At 35.4% G+C, this 22,718-nt stretch overlaps 1 protein-coding gene across 1 annotated transcript in view; it reads left to right on the top strand.

Moving 5' to 3' along the window:
* LOC105215109 (dendritic arbor reduction protein 1) overlaps positions 1–17,735 on the top strand; it is a 104,564-nt gene extending 86,829 nt beyond the window's left edge. The window contains exon 6 of the mRNA XM_054228914.1: positions 15,929–17,735. Within this exon, the coding sequence (XP_054084889.1) occupies positions 15,929–16,116 (188 nt within the window). The 3' untranslated portion in view covers positions 16,117–17,735. The remainder of the gene's footprint in view (positions 1–15,928) is intronic.
* Positions 17,736–22,718: the final 4,983 nt, after the last annotated feature.

The raw sequence follows: 22,718 nt of genomic DNA, 5'->3' as shown, positions 1-22,718 counted from the left end.
GAACATTTCACAAGTGATTTCAAGCTGATTTAGTCGTTGAAGGCTGGCGGCCGTCGTCGACATTTTTTTTGCAGTGATTGAACGCCATTAGCGCATGCAGACATGAAATCTTAAAGTTTTTTAATTTCGTTACTGAAAGCATCTGTGTGTTGACTTTTGGCGAAACGAATGGTTGCAATTAAAGCACGTTTTTAAGCTTAGATAGTTGCATTTTGTCATTTTGATTGAAAAATAGGTAATAAAAATATTTTACAACAACAGTTTAGTTGACGTTTGTTAAATAGTGGCAAATATTTATAAAAACATGTAAAAATTAAAATTTTTTTATATATTTCACATATTTATATCTAGGTGATTGGATCAGTGTTATGGTAATATTTCTTGGCTAATTCCGCACAACGAATTAATAGAATTAATAACAACTTTTAAAATAAAATATAATTTAAAAAAAATAAAAAGTAAATAAAAAATTAAATAATACAAATACAAATACAAAATTAATTCCTTTTTCTGTAAAGAGAACTATAATTATCCATAATACCAGATAGACTCCAGTATTTTTAATTAACAAAACATCTGATTTTGCTCCTCTTCCCCTGCAAATTCAATAACAAGGAATCAAGACAAAAAAAATTCTGTTATTTTTTGACAATTTTTTTTGCGTTGAAATGAATAGTCTTCACAGTTTCGAAATTTGGAAACTTCGTAAAAGCAATAAATTATTTACTTATATTTACAGAATCAGTTAATAGCCTTCAAAAGGTCATGTTATCGGTATAACTCATATTTGGCATTACTTATTTAACTGTATATTTACTGCTTATCTTTATTTAATTACGTTGTAGAAACTCGCAAGCAAAATTTTACCAAAAAAACCATGAAATATCTATTCTGCATACTCAACGAACACACGCTGTGCCCAACCATATGCATCAACGAAACAAGAAAATTTCAACACACTAATTGTCCATTTAATTTATAACGGCAATTACGCAAAATTACAAAATACCCACGCACGCATTAGCTGGGGCAGCGACGCGGCGATTGGCGATCTACATGCATGCAGCTTAGGTAAGCGCAGCAAAAATGGAAAATCTCAAAGTATTTAACGAAGCCAAACGCACTACTAAAGCACACACGTAAACAAGTATATAATGAATATGCGCCAACAATCACGCGTTTACAACAAACACAGCGCAGACACTGGTCCAACACATTACCACGTTGGGTCTTATCAACATCTGCTAATGACATTTGCATATTTTTTCAAACTAACGCTGGTCAGAAACACATACTTTCAAACATGTTTGTGTGTGTGCCTGGCCCACACGGCTTTGAAGCGCTTTTTGCGCGCTTAGATTTTATTATTATCTTCTCTATTTTTATTTAATTTTTCAAAAGCGTTGTCTTATAATTATTTCACAAATAGTTCCCACGATCAAGCAAGCGTTGAAAAATACCGATGAAATAGTTAAATAAAATAAATTTATTTATTATGCTCTCTTTGGAGAGTAAACAAATATGTGTAGATAATATATGCGCGCTAATAGATTATAGTTGTGGTTGTTATTGTTGTTGCTTGAAAATATTGCCATCACAGCGCTTAATCATAAATATACTAAATTGAGTAGAGTAAAGCAGGTAGTAGTACTAACTAGGTAGCAGCGAGACTACGAGTAGTTCAAGCTGTTGTTTATAAAGGGTGATTTTTTAAGAGCTTGATAACTTTTTTTAAAAAAAAAACGCATAAAATTCTCATCGGTTCTTTATTTGAAACGTTAGATTGGTTCATGACATTTACTTTTTGAAGATAATTTCATTTAAATGTTGACCGCGGCTGCGTCTTAGGTGGTCCATTCGGAAAGTCCAATTTTGGGCAACTTTTTCGAGCATTTCGGCCGGAATAGCCCGAATTTCTTCGGAAATGTTGTCTTCCAAAGCTGGAATAGTTGCTGGCTTATTTCTGTAGACTTTAGACTTGACGTAGCCCCACAAAAAATAGTCTAAAGGCGTTAAATCGCATGATCTTGGTGGCCAACTTACGGGTCCATTTCTTGAGATGAATTGTTCTCCGAAGTTTTCCCTCAAAATGGCCATAGAATCGCGAGCTGTGTGGCATGTAGCGCCATCTTGTTGAAACCACATGTCAACCAAGTTCAGTTCTTCCATTTTTGGCAACAAAAAGTTTGTTAGCATCGAACGATAGCGATCGCCATTCACCGTAACGTTGCGTCCAACAGCATCTTTGAAAAAATACGGTCCAATGATTCCACCAGCGTACAAACCACACCAAACAGTGCATTTTTCGGGACGCATGGGCAGTTCTTGAACGGCTTCTGGTTGCTCTTCACCCCAAATGCGGCAATTTTGCTTATTTACGTAGCCATTCAACCAGAAATGAGCCTCATCGCTGAACAAAATTTGTCGATAAAAAAGCGGATTTTCTGCCACTGATTTTGGTAATAAAATTCAATGATTTGCAAGCGTTGCTCGTTAGTAAGTCTATTCATGATGAAATGTCAAAGCATACTGAGCATCTTTCTCTTTGACACCATGTCTGAAATCCCACGTGATCTGTCAAATACTAATGCATGAAAATCCTAACCTCAAAAAAATCACCCGTTACTAGTGTGTGGCGTTCATTTCAATATTTGTATTTATGCGTGTACTCGTATATATATTTTTCAGTGCTCGTTAGTCGCTTAGTAGCAGCTGCTTATAGATTTTTTACTTTTTATAGGCAAATATTAATGAGCAGCCGACAATAAATAGAAGTTTAAGGGCCTTCGGGCTCCATTCAAATAAATTATCACTTTTAAGTACCTTCTCTAAATGCTATTAGTAAATATTTTTATTAATTTCTTATATTTTTTACAAACCCACTGCACTTGTTTCATTAAGCTGTTGATGTCAATTCAGCGTTACAACCTACTATCGATTTTATGCTTCATATTGTGTATCTAAACTACATGAGCTCTGCATTAGATATGAAAATGAAATGTATTGTATGTGTGCCACAAAGGTAGTAATTTTCGTACGATATTAATTTATGATAAATTAGCACCAGCAGCAAAAGCGCATGGCCAGTTCCTTACACGTTTAAATACTGTTGTAAACTACATATACCAAAGCCTTAAACGCGCAACTTGCACGCTGCCGCGACAATAAATAATGAAAACACACATTGCCGACAAGCGACAATTCAGTCCGTCACTGAATGCACGCTTATAAACTTTTAAGATTTGTGACGCAGATACACTTAAATTGCTAATCGATTTCCGATAATTACAGCCACACAATACAAATCCCACGCGGCGCCTACTTACTTGCAGCCACTCGAGAGCTACTTTTTTTCCTTTACTACTTACTTGTTTGTGTTCTTTAATTTATGTTTTGCATTGGCTGCTGCTGCCCGCTCTTGCACCGTGATATTTAAGAGCTTTGCCACGATTGAGCGCTAAATAAATGCAGCGCTTACGCCAATAGCCCACAGCTTTGCGGTGCGATGTACGCATAAAATTCAAATAAATCTCAAATGCCAGCTTTAAAACGCACACTTTAATTAGGATTATTGCGATTTCTTGCCGCTATTACAGCACTTGTAAGCTACAAGCAGGCAAGCGATTTTACGACGTGAGTAATTCGTGCTGGCGATGCCTACATATATTCAAAGATACACTTGAAAAAAGTCATATTTCTGGGTATAAGTAGTTCGGTTCTTAAATAATAGATATTACCTAGATTATATGAAAATTTCATAATCTTTCAATTAAAGTTTTATCCATATATAGGATCAAATATTTTTCTCGGGAGATTGAGTAATAAGTAAATAGAAATTACATTTTAAATAAAATAATTATAACTAGAAAAGGCAATAATAAACTTAATTAAAAAAAACAGGGACTATCAAAATATATTTTTTCCCCTAATACAAAAAAAAAATTGCCTTTTTTGTTTTTATTATTTTTTTATTTGTAATTTATTGAAAGTTTTTTAGTTTTTAAGATTTTAAAATCTTACCACTAATAAAAATATTTTTATTTTTAATTTAAAATCTGTAATTTTTTCTTAAATTATACAGATATTATTTTTTTTTTAATTTTTTTTCATTTAAATTTTTTAATATTTTTGGTTAGTTTGTTTTCAAAGTTTTTATTTTATTTTCGAGAGTATAAATAATATTGTGACATATATTTATCTGCACTGTAAATCAAGAAAATCACTAAAAAACAACAACTAGACTTGAGTAGAACACTACTAACAGCGTGCAATGCGATGAGTGATGCTGCAATGTGCAGCACACCGTCATCAACACATTGCCACAAGCTTCAATGTCGGCAATGAAGACTTCCCCAAAGCGAGGATAGTCTATAGCAATGTGCGCTGCATTTAATACAATTTATTTATGGTATGAACACGGTTGATAGATTGCAATTTGAGAAGTTATAATTTTCCAATTATGATTCACCGTTGCGTTTTATAATTTGTGTGAAGTCTCTGACTGAGTTACTTTTGCAGGAACACGTGCAGACAATCTGGCTTTCAAGTATATGTGGAGATCACCACTCTACACTAATTATAATAATTTATCATAACAATTTGCTTTATTTATTTATTCGTACTGTACATAATTATTTATTCGTACTCTACTTTTTAAGTTTCGCATTACATGTATTTTCTCCTAAAACTTAACGAACGTAACAATGTAAGGATGTAAAAGCATAAGCATTGAAATAAAACACAGTTCGTCAGAGGTTAGCAAACCAATCACACGCGTTCTTTAATTCGCTATCGCTAACGACAACTACAACAACGTCTAGTACCGCATCACCACTAAATTGGTGTCAGAATTTTTAAAGTTTTTTAAATTTTTTCAACCTTCGCCCACATAAAATGGACAATGGATTCCAACCGATGGAAATTGTGACCGCACCTGTCAGCGATGAAATTCCAGCAGGCCCAGAAGCACTCACACAATATAGAAGCAGCTGGAGCGCTAGTGACACCCAACCTCAAAATCAAGGTCATACGGTCATACATTTAGAAGCAGCGAGTGAAGCTTCGCGTCAGACAAAGCCAGCGCAGACAGAGGGCAGTGAAGTACCGCTTGCTCATCAATGCATTCAATTTGCACCGCTTCAACGGTATTCTGCACATGAAACACATGTACGAATTCCAATGCCTCGTATAACCCCTAATGATATGGATGCATGGTTCACATCGGTGGACTATTGGTTTAAGGCATGCAATATGAACAGCGATGCCCAACGTTACTACCATGTGATGGCCACCTTAGATCCTCTTACGTTACCAACAATTAGCCAGATCAGCAGAAGTGCGGAAAATGCACAACGAATTATAAGCTCAGGAATTGGCATGTATGACTTTCTCAAGAGCGAACTGTTAAAGTACTTTGGTGAAAGTTATCAACGAAAAATACAACGCTTATTGGAGGAGATGGTACTAGAAGATCAACGTCCGAGTCAACTCTTTAACGCCATGAGACGAGTGGCCGGAAATTCTTTTTCGGAAGAAACTCTTCGAGCCATGTGGATCCAACGCCTACCGGAAATAATACGAGCATCTGTAATTGCACGCGAAGGTACGATAGATGTCCAAATTGCAGTTGCTGACGCAATTATGGAGACATTAACCCAGCGACAAATTTGTTCATCATCGGAACAACAATCTAGTGCATCAGCTCAGACTCAACAGGCATCGATAGCTCAACTAACGCATACGATTCACGAACTTCAACGTAAATTTAATAATTTACAAACAAGACAACGCAGTCGCTCACGCACCAGTCGCAGATTTCCTCGACGACGTAGTCATTCGAGTGATCGAAGGTCTACCTCACGCAATCCGAACGAATGTTGGTACCACCAAACTTTTGGAGACGCAGCCAACCGATGCCGTAGCCCGTGTCTACGTCGCCAGCACAACACTGGACAAAATACCAACACTCATCATGATTGACTAGACGTTTCAGTCAGCGATGTAGATGTCAATCGCCTCAACGCTGAAATCAATCAACTTTTCATCAAGGACCGTTCATCAAACGTTAAATACCTCATAGACACAGGTGCCGATTACAGTGTTCTTCCAAACAACAGTTTCAAATCTATTCGTCCAACAAATGTCACGTTATACGCAGCCAACGGTACTCCCATTAAGACTTACGGTTTAATACGACAACACGTGGATCTTGGTCTTCGTCGCAAATTCACGTGGAACTTCATGGTTGCAGATGTTAATACATCAATTATAGGCAGTGATTTTATTCGTCACTACGACTTAATCATCGATCTTAAACGCAACAAATTAATCGACAATAAAACGAAGCTCGAAGCGCCGTGCACTATTCACACCGAGTTGAGTATGCAGATTAAGGCTTTCGACGTACGGTGTCCATTCGCAAAGCTACTCGAGGAATTTAAAGATCTCACCGAAATAAATCTTGATCGGAAACCAATAAAAACAGAGGTATGTCATGTAATTGAAACTAATGGTCAACCCGTTACAGCTCGTGCTCGAAAGCTCGACCACAAAAAACTTTTAGCCGCACGCTCTGAATTCGAATATCTAATGCAAATAGGCGTGTGTCGCCCATCGAAGAGCAATTGGGCTAGTCCGCTTCACATGGTCCGCAAACCAGACGGCAATTGGCGACCATGTGGTGATTACCGTTCGCTCAATAAAATCACCGTTCCAGACCGTTATCCTATCCCGTTTATCCACGACTGTTTAACAATCCTAAGAGGAAAAAGAGTTTTTGGCAAGATTGATCTTCAAAGAGCGTTTCATCAAATACCCGTTAGACCAGAAGACATCAAGAAAACAGCCATAATAACCCCATTTGGTTTATATGAGTTTACCCATATGACGTTTGGTCTACGAAATGCAGCACAAACTTTTCAACGCCTTATGCATGAAGCCTTACGTGGACTTGACTTCGCTTTTCCTTATGTTGATGACATATGTATTGCATCAGACAACATAGAGGAACATGCAAAACATATACGTTTGATATTCCAACGACTTCGCTCAACTGGCCTGACAATTAATCCGTCAAAATGTGAATTTGGTAAAAAAGAAATTAAATTCTTAGGCCACTACATAACACACAAAGGTATTCGCCCACTACCAGAAAAAGTTGAGGCTATTTTGAAAGTTCAACGACCTACCGTGGCCAACGAATTAAAAAGTTTCCTCGCATCTATTAACTTTTATCGGAAATTTTTACCTAATGCAGCAAAACGTCAAGCCGTTCTACAAAAGCTAATCAATGGAAACAAACGCAACGATAGAACTCGTATCGACTGGACAGATGAAGCAATCAACGCTTTTGAAGATTGTAAACGAAATTTGGCTGATGCAGCAACTCTAGCATACCCTCATGTTGGCGCTCAACTTCATTTATTCACAGACGCTTCCGATGTCGCAGTGGGAGCTGTACTGCACCAAATAGTAAACAACGAACCAGAACCACTTGGATATTTTTCACGTCGTCTAACCGAAACTGAAAAGCATTACTCAGTTTACGACAGAGAACTTCTTGCTATCTATCTCGCAATAAAACATTTTCATTTTCTAATCGAAGGCAACCAAACAAGCATTTATACGGATCATAAACCATTAATTTATGCCTTTAATAAACGCAACGAAAAAGGTTCACCTCGTCAGATTAGACAACTGGACTATATTAGTCAGTTTACAACAGACATCCGTCACGTACCTGGTTCAAGAAACCAAACAGCAGATATGTTGTCGCGTATCAACACAATAACATCAATCAACTACACTGATATGGCCAACGAACAAAAATCTGATTTGATCATCCAAGCTCTTCTTAATGGTAAGAGAAAACACTCATTACAACTTAAATATTTTAGATTAGAAGGCAGTAACGCTACATTGCTATGCGATGTATCAACGAGACAAGTTAGACCCATCGTACCACAAACGATTTGTAAGAAGATTTTACATAACATTCACGACCTCGCTCACGTTGGAGCCAACGCTACTCTAAAGATGATCTCTCAACATTTCGTTTGGGCAAATATGCGGAAGGACTGCAAGTCATTTGTTCGAGCTTGCATCCGTTGCAATCGCAGCAAGGTTTTACGTCACAACAAGTCTCCATTACAACGGTTACAAATGCCAGATCAACGTTTTCAAATTGTTCACGTCGACATAATTGGACCATTGCCTTTAAACTATGGTTTCAGATATTGTCTCACATTGATCGATCGCTTTTCGAGATGGCCCGAAGCGATACCTCTCGTTGACATTCAAGCAGAAACGGTGTGCAGAGCTTTTTTAAACGAGTGGGTCGGACGATACGGCTCACCTCAAAAAATAATTACGGACCAAGGAACACAATTCGAATCAAAAACATTTAAAGAAATGTTACTAACATTAGGTACGAAGCGTGAACGTACGTCACCGTATCATCCACAAACGAATGGATTAATAGAAAGATGGCATCGTTCATTTAAAAACGCAATATTAGCTACCGGAAAAGACTGTTGGGTAGATAATCTGGGACTTACCCTTTTGGGATTACGAAATGCCATTAAGGAAGATTTGAAAGCGTCCGCAGCTGAAATGTTGTTTGGAACCGCAACACGATTACCGGGTGAATTTTTTACTACAAAACCAAATTTGCAGCCGAACTCAATTTTTGTGGAAAAATTACGTCAACATCTTCAAAAAATTCGCCCTGTTGAAACTTCATGGCATTCTCCCAGCTCACCATTCGTGAACAAAAACTTATTTCAATCAACGCACGTATATGTACGAAATGATCGAGTAACTCCATCAATGACAGAACCATACGATGGACCATACAAAATTGTAACAAAAAACGACAAAAATTTCACAGTAGAAATAAATGGAAAAAACGTCGTTATTTCAATCGATCGCCTCAAACCAAGTTACGACCTAGCAGATGAAGAACCAGCTAACGTCTCTAACCAAACATCAAATCTTCTAGAAGTGATAAATATCGATTCACAAAAATCTAGAAGGGGGGTAATGTGGAGATCACCACTCTACACTAATTATAATAATTTATCATAACAATTTGCTTTATTTATTTATTCGTACTGTACATAATTATTTATTCGTACTCTACTTTTTAAGTTTCGCATTACATGTATTTTCTCCTAAAACTTAACGAACGTAACAATGTAAGGATGTAAAAGCATAAGCATTGAAATAAAACACAGTTCGTCAGAGGTTAGCAAACCAATCACACGCGTTCTTTAATTCGCTATCGCTAACGACAACTACAACAACGTCTAGTACCGCATCACCACCAAATATACATATAAGATTTTGTATATACATATGGCTGCCTGTCAGCTGGTGACTGCGGTAACTGCGATAAACGTGCGCAGTCGCAGCGCATTGGTACAACACCGTTTAACGGCTATATAATAACAATAATTGAAATTACAAGTGCGTGTTCGATTGCGGCAATATAAACTATGCACACAAGCAATCAGCTTGTGAGTCAAAGCTACTGTTTAACAGTGAAAAATTACACACATATTTCACATTTCATTGTTCATACGAATATGTGAACGCCAAGGTGCTGTACTCTTATAGGACGCGTTGGAAAAAAGGTCACACGTTGCCAAGTCATTGATGAGGTTCGGTTTTCCACTCGTCTGATAAGGCATTTAAATAAAAAATTTAAATAAAAAATTTAAAAATATAATAAAAGTGTAAGCTTTTATGAGCGAAGCACACTGACCATTATCTGGCAGTTGGCACGTAGGAGAAATAAGATACTCAAATTTACAACGAAACAGTTAGCAATTATCCGCGCTTGCTGCATTGTTCCACCATAAAGAAACAACAATGTAGTTTTACAATTATTTTGCCCCTTTTGATTTCACTTTAATGATTAAAAATAAAAAATATTGTGATAAAGCGAAACAAATAATAATAATAATAAACATTAAGTTTTAAAAAAGTTGTAGGAAAAAAGTCACCAATGAGCACATAAAACTGACATAAAGGATTTCGAAAATTGTGTCAATGCTCAAATAAAGCGTACAACAGAAATCACGCTGCTACGTGATAAACTCGAGTGAGCGTTGGGACAAATGTGGCATTGCATGCCTTCACATTGAATTTCTACGAAATCGCAAGCACAAAAGCTGCAAACGTTGTGTTGTTATTGTAGATGTGTGTAGCCAACAACGAGGCGAACGTTCGGGCTGCTGTTGACTTTATTTCTAGCTGGGGTGACATTAAAACATATTCGTCATAACGGCGAATGTAATCGAAAATCTCTGGCCACCATAGAGAAAACATAGGTAATACAATTAAACTGAAAACAGTAACACACAGCAACAGCAATAACAACAACAACATAACACAGTCGATGATGGGAATGTCGCTGGCACCTAACTACAACCATGTGTACTCGCGCGCCATTAGGCCCCTGGCGATTGAGATGCTCAAAATGTTGTGTGCTGTCACTGTCACACCGTTGTTGTTGTTCTCATTGCGGCGATGTCAGCTGAAAGTCGTGCTGGAATTTTGATTGGATCATAAACTGTCATTTTGAGCTTTAAGCTTTTAATCAGCTGGATCATTAAGTTTACAGTGTGCTGCGGCAGCCGTGTGAGGGTGGAGAATTCGAGAAAAGTCGCTGCAATGATGTTTGTTGCTGGAAACTGTTGTACGTTGACTATCCAACGAGTGGCATGTTCCCGTTTTTTATTGTTTACGAGCGTACACATGAGCATGTCTGTACTGTTATCAGTTGCACATGTAACGATGGTTGTTGAGCGTTTATGACTTCCATTATCAGTTTTCTTCAGCATTTACAGATTTTGTTTTGAAGTGCTTTGGGTTATGCGTTTGGCATACTTCATGTTGGAATGCTTTTAAAAATTGTAATCGCAAATATTTATTCTTACATATATTCTCTGAAAGAAAAAGAAAAAATATATCGTCCAAGTCTTTGCGATTTGTTTAGCGAATTATCATGATTGTTTGAGTAGTTATCGAGAGTTCACACAGAAGCTGTGGATATTTGCTTTTTTCTTTATTTATTTGAAATGATTAAGGACCTTGTCTATACAAAAATTAAATTACTATGCACATTTTGTTTCCAACTGTGTTTGACTCAACATGCGACTGAACTCAACTGCCTTATAACTTAGCAAACGATATTAAAATTACATGCAACATTACATTATTATAATACCTCATCCAATTCGCTTTGTCCACTTAAAAATTTAAACTGCCTCATTTATGTCAAATGCAAAAGACATCACTTTTCGTCATATTTGCCGCTAAAGCATTATAGATTACCATGGCCATGTATTAAACTACCAAAAACAACAAAGAAAACTACCGCCCACCTGTTTAACGCAATCAGCTGAATGTATCGTTGAATATGAGGTAAATGGGGCAAATCAACATAGATCAAAATAAGCGGCGTCGCAGTCGTCACAGCTGTCACATACATACTCTCATAAAAGTAAATAAGCAAGGACTCAAACGAACAAGCAAGCAAACAGGCCTACAAACAATGCTGACAGCTAGCCGAAAACAACAACAAAAATAGTAATTGTACAGCATTTTCGTGAGACAGTTGTGGCAACCAGCCCAAATTGAGCTTAGTAACAGATAATATATACATATTTTGTGGCACCCACATAAGCTGCAATGTGGCAAGGAGCACTTTGTTGCTTTAAATTTCGTTTTGTTAGTTTTGTTTAGTGGCGCACACTTTGTTTGTTTACTTAGATTTGAAAATTAGTCCCGAAATGGTTTAAGTGACGCAGTCACTGCCACCGTTAGATGTGGCAACAAGCAGCACTTTAATGTTGCAAGCCGGCGTAGTGATTACTGGCGTATTTGAATGTGATTTTCATTTTGCCTTTTTAGGTTTTCCAATTTTCAGCGCGATTTTTTTATTTTTTCTCTCTTTCGAAATGATTGAAGCTAATGTGCCGCCCACACGTGGCAGCCACAATTTGGCTGCACAAGGGTGTTTGTATCTGTGCAAACATGGCAGTGCGCACTTGCAACAAATCTGACGGTTTGCCTAGTCAACTACTCAGCTCGTTAGTGTTGCCACAACCGTTGTGGCCCGCTTAATACAATTGATGCTGTCAGCTTGATTGTTGTTGCATGCTTGTATTTGTGTGTGTGTAAATATTTGTTTGATTCCATGCGCGGCATATTTAGTGCATTAATAGGCGTATAATTGCAAGCTCGAAACAGTATTGACGGTAATAATAACAACAATAACAAACAATGCACAGTAGCAAATGGCTGCAGTTAGCCGAAATATATGACTTCGCTGATAGACAGTCATTGTACTCGCATTTACTGGCGGTTGAGACAGATCGTCAAACGAGTTGCCAACCATTTTGCTTGGCAAGCAATTGCCTAACGAGCCTCTAATAATAATAATAATAACAATAAAATTAACAAACTCCCTAAGCAAAGAGATACTCGTTAAGTCTCTAATAAGCACAGCAACTGCATATTTTCTGCACAGATCACTAAATTTGCCACAAAATAAGGCAATATTATTATTATTGCCAACTGGCTGCAGCAACTTGTGTGGGTGTCTGATTTATCATAATGATCGATGCTTGAATAGACGAATATGCGTTGCGCACCATTGTTTGATGGGGTGCTCAGCTAAATATATGACTAGCGCTGTTGATAAATATTCGTAGCGCCGCTGGTGCTCGCCTTTGGTTGCCGGGGCTGCTTGCAACAATAATATATGTGGGTATTCAGTGTGAATATTGTAAGAATTGATTGGCTGCTGCGTCGTGGCAGATATTTATGAGCGCACAGTTGTGTTGCATGCTACATATTGTTGCTTTGCGTTGAGTTGTGTATGATATAACGTGATTAGCAACAGTGATTCGCTGTCCGATTAGATCACTTTCGGCTTTAATCAAAGTGTAGTAAATGAGCTATTTTATTAATTGTGGTAAGGGTTGTGTATTTTTTTTCATTTTATTTTATTTTATTTTATTTTATTTTATTTTATTTTATTTTATTTTATTTTATTTTATTTTATTTTATTTTATTTTATTTTATTTTATTTTATTTTATTTTATTTTATTATATTATATTATATTTTATTTTATTTTATTTTATTATTGTTATTTTACTTTATTTTATTTTATTATTGTTATTTTTACTCACATGCTCTGTACAACTCAGCAACTGAAAGGTGTTCGATTGTAAATCCATCACTCACACGCCTTTTGTAATCGAATTTAAAATCTATTCATCTTGTCAACTGACCGTAAAAATGCTGTTAAAATAACAACAACGACCAAACGAAACATATGTAAATTAATTACATGTTTTACTCCGCTGGAAATATTAATCCACATTCAGCAGCACGAGGTTTGTCGCTTAAGTCTTTAGTTTCAGTGTACACACCAAATAAAAAAATGTTCAATTTGCAACTGCATGCAGAGTATATACTGCAAAAAACAGTTCACGCAAATCAATCAAAAGTTGTGTAAAATGTCGTTATTGGCATGACAGCTTCTAATTCTAATGCTAACATTAATCATATTAGTCATAACCCGCGTGGCATGGCGAAACAATCGCAAAATATACGAAACACACATACACGTATGCATTAACAGTTATTCAGATTCTAGAGCTGTCGAACAGAAATGAAACACAAATGTCAACATAGAATTGTCGTGTGCCACAGTCAGACAGACCGACAGCCGCATAAAAAGATTGCCATTAGAATGCTTTAAACACAACAATGTGTTGAAACTAACACTACTCATGGAGACGAAAAGTGGTCAGTGCGGAGAGTATTTGTCGTAGCTGCACAAATGTTAAATGGTTGCTGCAACGCAACTGTCAATTGTCTGGTGGTAGTCGGTGAATGCGTTGTTGCATGCAATATGTAATATATTAGAATCAATGATAATTTCGTACGTTTATACATGTGTTCGGCGACGTGCGATAATACGCAAATAAATGAAATAATAAGCGTACATAATGGCTTTGGCTGCACCAGAGCGACCATATAGCGGGTGTTGAAAGTGCGACACTGTGGTGTAATTTTAAAGATGTTCAAAGTAGTCGGATTTTTTGTAAGTTCATGATTTGGTAATGCACATTTTGCTTGGTGCGTTGGTCGTGGATGTCGGCGGCGACTTGCATCGCTTGCAGCGTTAGTCAATACGTCGTGTATTTACGTAATTGTCGCTTAAATTAGCTTCAGCACTTTTATTCCACAAATTTACCAGAAATTTCAAAGATTTAAAATAATTGAGCGATGAGTCGTGTTGTGACGCGCTGACCTACTGGCATGCGGCAGTTCAAGTAGAATTAACTGTAGACTGTTTCATTGTGCGTCCGCCTTGTGATGCTAATTTTCGATAAGACATCGCTGCATTTCTAATAATTGGCTTTTCATTTACTTTGCTTGATACCGACATTTAATTTTCGTTTTTATCCAAAAAGCGATTGTTCAGCCTTGTCTGTTGTCAGCTCATAAACGCTCGCCGGCATTGCTGTCACATGTCTGCCTTAAATACATTTCGCATACAACCAGTAATTTGTGGCAGTTCTTCATTGAAAGGCGCGAAGAATAAAAAATATGCCGAACGTTCCTATGTGCAAATCTACGAATGTGTCATAATGTGGTGTAATGTGTGCTGTTGTTGTTTTTGTTGCATGAGTTGCATGAAATTATGACAATTGCACGCAGGTTTGCAAACAACAACAGCAAGGCATAAATTTCTGCTAAGAATTGTCGGCGGTCGTTGTGATTGCTGCCAAAGCCGCCATCGGCATCTCGCCAAAGTCTCGCGGCAAACGTAAAGCAATCAAAAATTTTATTTATTCAAGTTCATACCAACAGACATACCGCGCGGTTTCATTTAATGTGTACGTGCGACAATTCTTTGTAAACGGGCGTTTGGGGCACGCGCAATGCCCTCTTATGTACATATGTATGTATGTATGTATTTGCGAAAAGCGTGCTAAGTGTCACTGCGAGTTTTGATGGAGGCGGCAGCTGTGGTCTTACAATTTGTTGCGGCTAATTTATTTTGCTTTGTTTCTTGCCATTATGGCAACCAAAAATTTATGAAAATGCTGCATTGCAAATAATGGCGGTAGCCTTAGAACTATTTTTCGGTGAGTGATATTTAGTGTGCCGCGTGATTCATGGTATTGCGGTATTTTTCTGGCTGTATGCGAACAATTTAAATTTAAGTTAGAAAGAAAAAATACAATTATAATATTTACCAAAAATTTTTTTTCTTTTGAAAAATGAATCGATGGCAATTTTGTGCGAAATGATTTAGAATAATTAAAATATAATATTTTTAGTAAAATTCGTTGTCTAATGGGTGATTATCACTATCGATTGAGACATATGTTTTTTAATTATACACTCAAGACAGTAGTCATAACATTCATATGTGGACTACTGATTTCCTGAGACGTTTACAAGAATATTGAAAAAATAGTGATCAAATATAATCAGCGCCTACATGTAGGCAATCGATTTTGTATTTAATAAATTCTTGTATTTTGAACTCAAGCTAAATTGTCAGAACTCTTTGGAATATGTCAAGCAGTTGTCCCTATTATAATAAGGTTTGTTTATTAAAAATTGTGTGCAACTTGGCTATGATTAGATAGTTGATTAATGAAAATATATTCTAATTGTAGCAACATCTATTAATTTAGTCCATGATTTTGATATAAAAAATACTCGCTGATATCAGTTAGAGTTAACAGTGACACAAATATTTTAATTAATCATAGAATAAGTTTCAGATATCTGAGAAGTCTATATAAATTGTTCATAAATATATATATAGTGCTCAAAATAATAGTATTTATATTTTTCAAGTTCTAAATTATTTATTTTTTTCCTCCCTTCCAGGCGAGAAGCCCTATACCTGCCAATGGCCTGAGTGTGAATGGCGTTTTGCGCGCTCCGATGAACTGACGCGTCACTATCGCAAACACACCGGCGCCAAACCATTCAAATGTGTTGTCTGCGAGCGAAGTTTTGCGCGTTCCGATCATCTGGCCCTGCATATGAAGCGACATTTGCCCAAAAATAAGTAGAGGAAGCGGAAGCTAAGAAAACTAAGCAACACCAGTGGAAGCTGACAGACAAAATAATAAAAAAATTAAACAAAATAAAAAACACAACAGCAAGCAACTATTAGCATTTAAGTAATAAGAAAAAAATATTCAATATAACTCATACAGAGTTGGGCGAATTCAAAACAAATCCAAAGGACTTTAGTTAATACGATTATTGCAAAAAATTAAGATAAAAAAATAAAAATAAATAAGTTAAAAAATATTATAAAATTGAATTGACGAATTCAAACAACTTAAACCAACACCGCCGCCAATGCCTCAATTGAACCGTAATTATTAAAAAGAATTATAAAAAAAATAAATTAAAATAATTAAATTCAAACAAACAAATTCTAAGCAACCGCAAGCCTTATCAGTTTTAAGTTGTTAATACATAGAAAATTCTGTAATTATGTTAGACATATGTATGTAAGCAGTTTATTTACATATACAAATATGTAAATCTGTATGTAATTAAAAATTAAAAATTTATTTTTTAAATTTAAATTTATTTAGTAAAATTCGACGAATTGGGCATATAAGTATGCCTTTGTACCTACGAAACCAGTGAATAATTGTTATTTGTTTTTGTATGAGTTTTTAAGTTCTCCTGAAATGTGTATTACTTTTGCCATAATGTAAAGCGTAATTTCATTAAAATAAACAAACCTTAATTCGTATTTCCTTAAACTAGTACTTAAACACTACTTTTGCGATAGTTACTAAATAAATGGAAGATCTGTGAACCGACTCCGAGATGTTAGCGAGCACAAAAGTCCTTACAGTATACTTAATTAATATTATACTTCGCTGTAATTAACAGAAAAAGATTACTTTAATTAAGCAAAGTCAAGTACTTTCCTTTCAAATACTTTTAGCAACTAAATATACCTACAAAGCTGGTTACTAACCTTAATGAGAATACTTTAAATGTAACCAACTGCTCCGATATCCTATCAACTAAGCTGAAATACTGAAATACTTGTGTATACGTTCCATTCTTTAGTTTATAACGGTGAATATGTAATGTAATCTGTAAGTCTCTACTACTTATGTCTGTACTTAAAAGCATACAATTAAACTCTAATGAATATATGTATAATTTGTAAAGAGAGCGCATTGTAATCTATTCTTCTAGCTGTAAATTACAACAATTAATGCTAATGTAAAGCATTCACTTATGTTAATCATTGTTCATAAAATCTAATGTACAAGTTGGTATGCATATGTATTAAAGAAAATCTTAAGGACCGGAAAGTATTGTAAGCGCTTGACAGCTCTAAATTAATATGTAAATGCATGATATGCAGATATAGAGTACTTATGTCTGCTAAAATGCCATCTATTGACGTTGTCAACAGTTGCAGCGCCGTCTACAGCATCTGCATATCATTGCATGTCATTGGTTTAGAGTCTGTAACTAAGCGAAGTTACTGTTCGTTCTATATGCATATGCATTAGTGTACTTAATTGTAGTTGCGCAAACAATACTTTAAGCTGGTTAGTGCGCATTTTAAGCGCCACAAATTATTAGTATGAATAAACCACCAAAGTGCTGGCACAAACATTTTTCGAAAATAATAAAACCAAATTGTTGTTTTTCTTTCTTTATAAATATAGTTTATTGACAAGTATGGAATCTAAGATGAAATTGACTAGGTATCTTACCATGACATACTATTAGCATAATCTTGGAATTTTCTTCTCTTAATGTCGAAAGAGTGACCCCCTTTGTTCCAACATGTCATTATGTAAGTTATATGAAGATTTCTTTACCATTCTCACCTGAATGAAACTCTTTCTGTCAGATAATTTCAAACCTTTAAGCGATAACGAATTAGAACTCGTTTTTTTCGTATATTTCGTATATTTATAGAAGACTATAGATAGTTTTCGAAACTCTTCAAATTCTGGTATAATTGGACAAATTGTTCGAAATATTAATTATTGTTGTTGTTGCAACTTCAATATTTCTCAAATGATTTTGCGGAATGCTACCAAATTGACAGTTCTTGGTCGGATGGAAATTCCCGTGCGTCCCGGTTGTGTTGACCCGACTATTGTGGGGACGGCCGAAATATTTGCCCAAACTCGTGGAGTAGGTTGAGTAACTAAGTTCTATTGGTCCAAAACGGTATTTATGTTGGATACACAATGTTGATTTTGAGAATATGTTTGAATTGTAAACAACAATGTTGAGAAACGTGTCACATATAAAATATCGGTCATGATCATGCCTATCGGAAGAAGGTCTAAAGCGATGTATTTGAAAAACACTAACACATTAATAGTTAAAAAAAGAAAAGAGCAAACGAAACGACACAATTATTTTTTCTATGAACGATCGATCTCCAAAAAAATTTTCGTTATTAAGAAATGTCCTCACACAACTGCTAGCAATATAAGTTCTTGCAAAAAAAATTTGATTATAACTCTAAGAAAAATCTAAAAAAATATTATTACAAGCGCTGCTTAGCTCAGTAGCTAAACAAAACGATAAAAATCGACTAGTAGTCGCTGTGGCATGTTATGTTGACTGCCCACCAGACACATTAAAAAATAATGTATTTTACTCCTGATTTGATTTTCGTGTTTTGCTGTGTTCAAACCTAAATGTTTTTCCTACCTTTTCGTGTTTTCGAAAATTGTTTAGCAGAAACTTCGAATTGTTGCGCTGCAGCAGGCCCCTTAAGCGGCAACTGGGTGCAGAGCATTTTGTCGCCACTGACAGTTCATTAATAATCGCAACTGTTGTTACACGCAGAGCAATGCAATATTACTCTCTTTTGTTTTTGTATTATATACGAGTTTGCATTAGAGACACCAGCCATCCAGCAATTGCAGGGAGAAGACAATTGTAAAGGCAAAGAAAAATCAGTAGTTTCAAAAATTCAATTAGAACTTCGAGTACTGAACACACACTACTGCAATGGATTAACATCAAACATACTTTTGCTGTTTTTGTACGCTGCACAGTCGCAGCAGCTTTGTTGCAATGAGCATGACTAACACAGCTGCCAACTTTGTAAGCGACCAACCGCCAACTGCTAATTCAACCATAAATTATGCAAAACATCATTACAACAGCGCAACGCAATACAACATGAACAACAACAACAATGTTAAAACATGCGAATATTAATCTCTGCGCATATCATATGTGTGTGGGCAGTTATTTGTCTGGGAAAATTTTCGAAAATCGCATTTTATGAACGCGCAACGCTGTTTTATGATTATCTTTTATTTATTATTTCTAACGGCATTTAATTATGTGCTTAGTATATACTTGCGCTTTAATAATATTCATTTTAACTTCAAATGTTGACACCTCGCCAGTTTGCCGAAAATCGTGGCTGCAGTTGGCGTGGGCTTGAGCACCTGCAAGCACTTTTAATGCAAAATTAAATTTGGTGCGTTGAAATATTTATTGCTTGGCCACTGCTGATTTTTGATTTCTAATTAGCGAATAGATTTTTTCTAATTAACTGCAAGTGCCAATTTATTTCAGCTGAATTCATTTACTGAGTTGTTGACATTATTAATGTGATTTGTGGCTGATTTGGCCAATTTGTTAAATAATTAGTGTTCACGTTTATGTTATTGTGGTACATTATTGTTTTAAATTTGGATATTTAATGAGCGTTAAATAGCTATATAAAAATTAAAAAAAATAATAATTTTTTCGAACATATAAGTTTGACTCCTTACAGCATTTGTGAATAAAGCTTGATCAGAGAATGTTATATATAATAGAAATAATAGCAAAAGGGTGTTCATATACATATTTTTGAGTCTATTTGGGAAATTTGATTAGGGTCCTAACCTCAAAAACAAAGTAATATAATTTTTTAATTATCACACCATCTCCCGAAAAATAACAGTTTGGTCCAAAACACAAACGAGTGTTGCATAGTGATATGATTGTACCGATTTTTCATTTCTGTAAACCCCATATTAGCAATAAAATATTACCGATGACCTTTTATATTAATTCATATTAGACAATATTGATTCGTTTTTGTTTTTTAGAAATATCTATGTTTTGTGTAGAACAATAGATTTCAGACGGTAATATTTTTATATTAAAAAATAATAAGTGGCTCACAGTTATCTATAATATAAAAATGAATCGCAAAATGTGTTGCTAAGCGCATAACTCGAGAACCGCTGAACCGATTTCGCAAATTCTTTTATTAGAATGTTTCTAGAGGTACCGGGATGGTTCTTACGGGGAGAAAATTAGAAAAATTGCCTGAAAAAGTCTTAAATCCCCAATGTTCTAATCACCCATACAAACAATTTGTGTCGTTAGTTTCGAAAAAAGTTGAGAAGGGCCAAACCGATCTAGCTAATTTTAGTTTTGAAATATTTATGAAAGGCCAGGGAAGGATTAGAAAGTAAGTAAATATGGAAAAATTGTGAGGAAGATAACAAAAAGATGATTTTATTTGAATTGACAACAAAATTATAAAAAAAAGAAAAGAAAACAAAAAATAATAATATTTTGAAAGTTGTCATTGTTGCTTTGTTAAAATATTTTTATCATTGTTCAATTGTATAAGGCTGTGTCGATAGCCCAAAACAATTTGTAACAAGTAGGGAAAGGCAATCGAACATTTTATACTCTCGCAGTTTATTGATGTAATTTTATTAAACACAGTTTGAAATAAAGTCCAATAGAATAAAAATCATAATCCAAAATCAGCATATATAGTACATGAGGGTTGAGGTAATTCCTGAACCGATTTCCCTTATTTTCAATACCCAGTTATAATGGGAATAGGGGCAACTTGCCACCTGTTAGTGGGCAGACAAACGGCAATTCGGCATTGAAATTACTCCTAAATTGCAAATCAACGAAACACCAGTCTGAAAAATCGCCAAAAAAAAGAGCTATAAAGAAGATTTTCCAGATATTCAAATCGCTGGAGGTACTGCACAGGACTTTAAAAGATTTACGCGACCACGAAAATATTTTTGGTGAAGTCATGATTCTGTTGGCAGGTGATTTTCGCCAGACTATTCTTGGATCAACTGTTGCTGACGAACTAATCACATTCCTAAAATCATCTAATTTGTGGCGACACATAAAGAATCGCCAATTAACAAATAACATACGAGTGTTTTTCCAACAATATCATACAGCGATTGTAGAAATAGTTGAAAATGGTAGCGACGCAGTTGACACATCGATGGATTAATAACATTTTTAATGGGTTTCTGTCACTTCATGGCCTCGAAAGAGGAGCTTATTCATCGTGTTTTTCCTTACATGAAACCACAATATAATAAACATAAATGGCTGATTGAATGACCTATGTGGTATTAAAAACCAAAGATGTCAATGATCTCAATGCGACAATTTAGGATTATGTTCCAGGACAGTTGACACAGCTACAAATCAGGATGATGTAGTCAATTATCTCGCAGAATATTTAAAATTGACTTGACTATCACCTCTCACTTTGCAATTAAAATTAGTGTAAGTTGTCATCATGCTGCGTAACATAAATCAACCTCGACTTTGCAATAGAACAAAACTGGCTATGAATACGGTAATCAATATCGTCATCGAAGCAATCTTGGCTTCGCCAACTTGCAAATTTGCTAATTTGTTAAATACTTCAATATACGACAAAAAAATTCAAACTTTAACAAATTATTATGATTAATTTCAAATATATATAGCTATATTGTAAAAAATACTAATGTAATGTATATCTTAGCCACAAAAACGTGTGGCTGGGTCTGCTAGTTATAGAAATAAATACATGAAGTATCATACTGACTTTTTTTCAAATTTCAATATTCCTTCAACTATATAACACGAATATGTGTTACTTCTATATGCTAATGCATTCCACTACAATGAAAAGTCAAAGTGCATGCACGCTTTCGAAAGAATTCTTCCACTTTTTATTTGAATCATAAGCAAAAATTCCTTTGCCATGCAAAAAAATGTTAACACAATGTGATTTATTTCTTGCGAGTACCAGCATTCTAAATAGCAAATTAATTCTAAAGAAAACTGAGTGTAGGTGTTTCATTTGCTGCACACAATTAAGTGCAATTAACAGAAAGGTGGCGCCGATTGACAAAAGGCTTAAGCGACAAACTCGGACATGACCAGTGGAATGAATCACAAGCACACTTTTTGAAAAAAAAAAAGTGCAAAAGATTAAAATAAAATTTAACACATTTGGAAGCAATTAACAGAAAGATAATTATGTAAAAAAAATATTAAAAATATTTGATTATTTATAACATGCATTCATTGCATTTGATATGTCGTTCACATTCCACGAAAAGCCGCTTAGTAGCAGCCACGCAACCATTTTCATTAGTTTTATTCAGCTCCACAACTTAGATATTTAAATTTTTCACTTCGCTAATTGAGTAGCCACACATATGGTGCCAAAAGGAATTCAACAAAATCGCTACTCAGCTGAGCTGCGGTCATTTTTCTTAGCTCATTTGTTGGGTCACTTTTTTTGGATGCAGGCGTGACAAGGTTGCAGTGCAACAAAACGCCAATAATTATTCACCGATTAGTCGAGTTAAGATTTGACTTTTATGTCGGC

The sequence above is a fragment of the Zeugodacus cucurbitae genome, chromosome 4 (genome assembly GCF_028554725.1).
Source record: "Zeugodacus cucurbitae isolate PBARC_wt_2022May chromosome 4, idZeuCucr1.2, whole genome shotgun sequence".
Classification (NCBI taxonomy): domain Eukaryota; kingdom Metazoa; phylum Arthropoda; class Insecta; order Diptera; family Tephritidae; genus Zeugodacus; species Zeugodacus cucurbitae.
The sequence above is the reverse complement of the archived record's forward strand: the minus strand, read 5'-3'. Positions and strand labels throughout refer to the sequence as shown.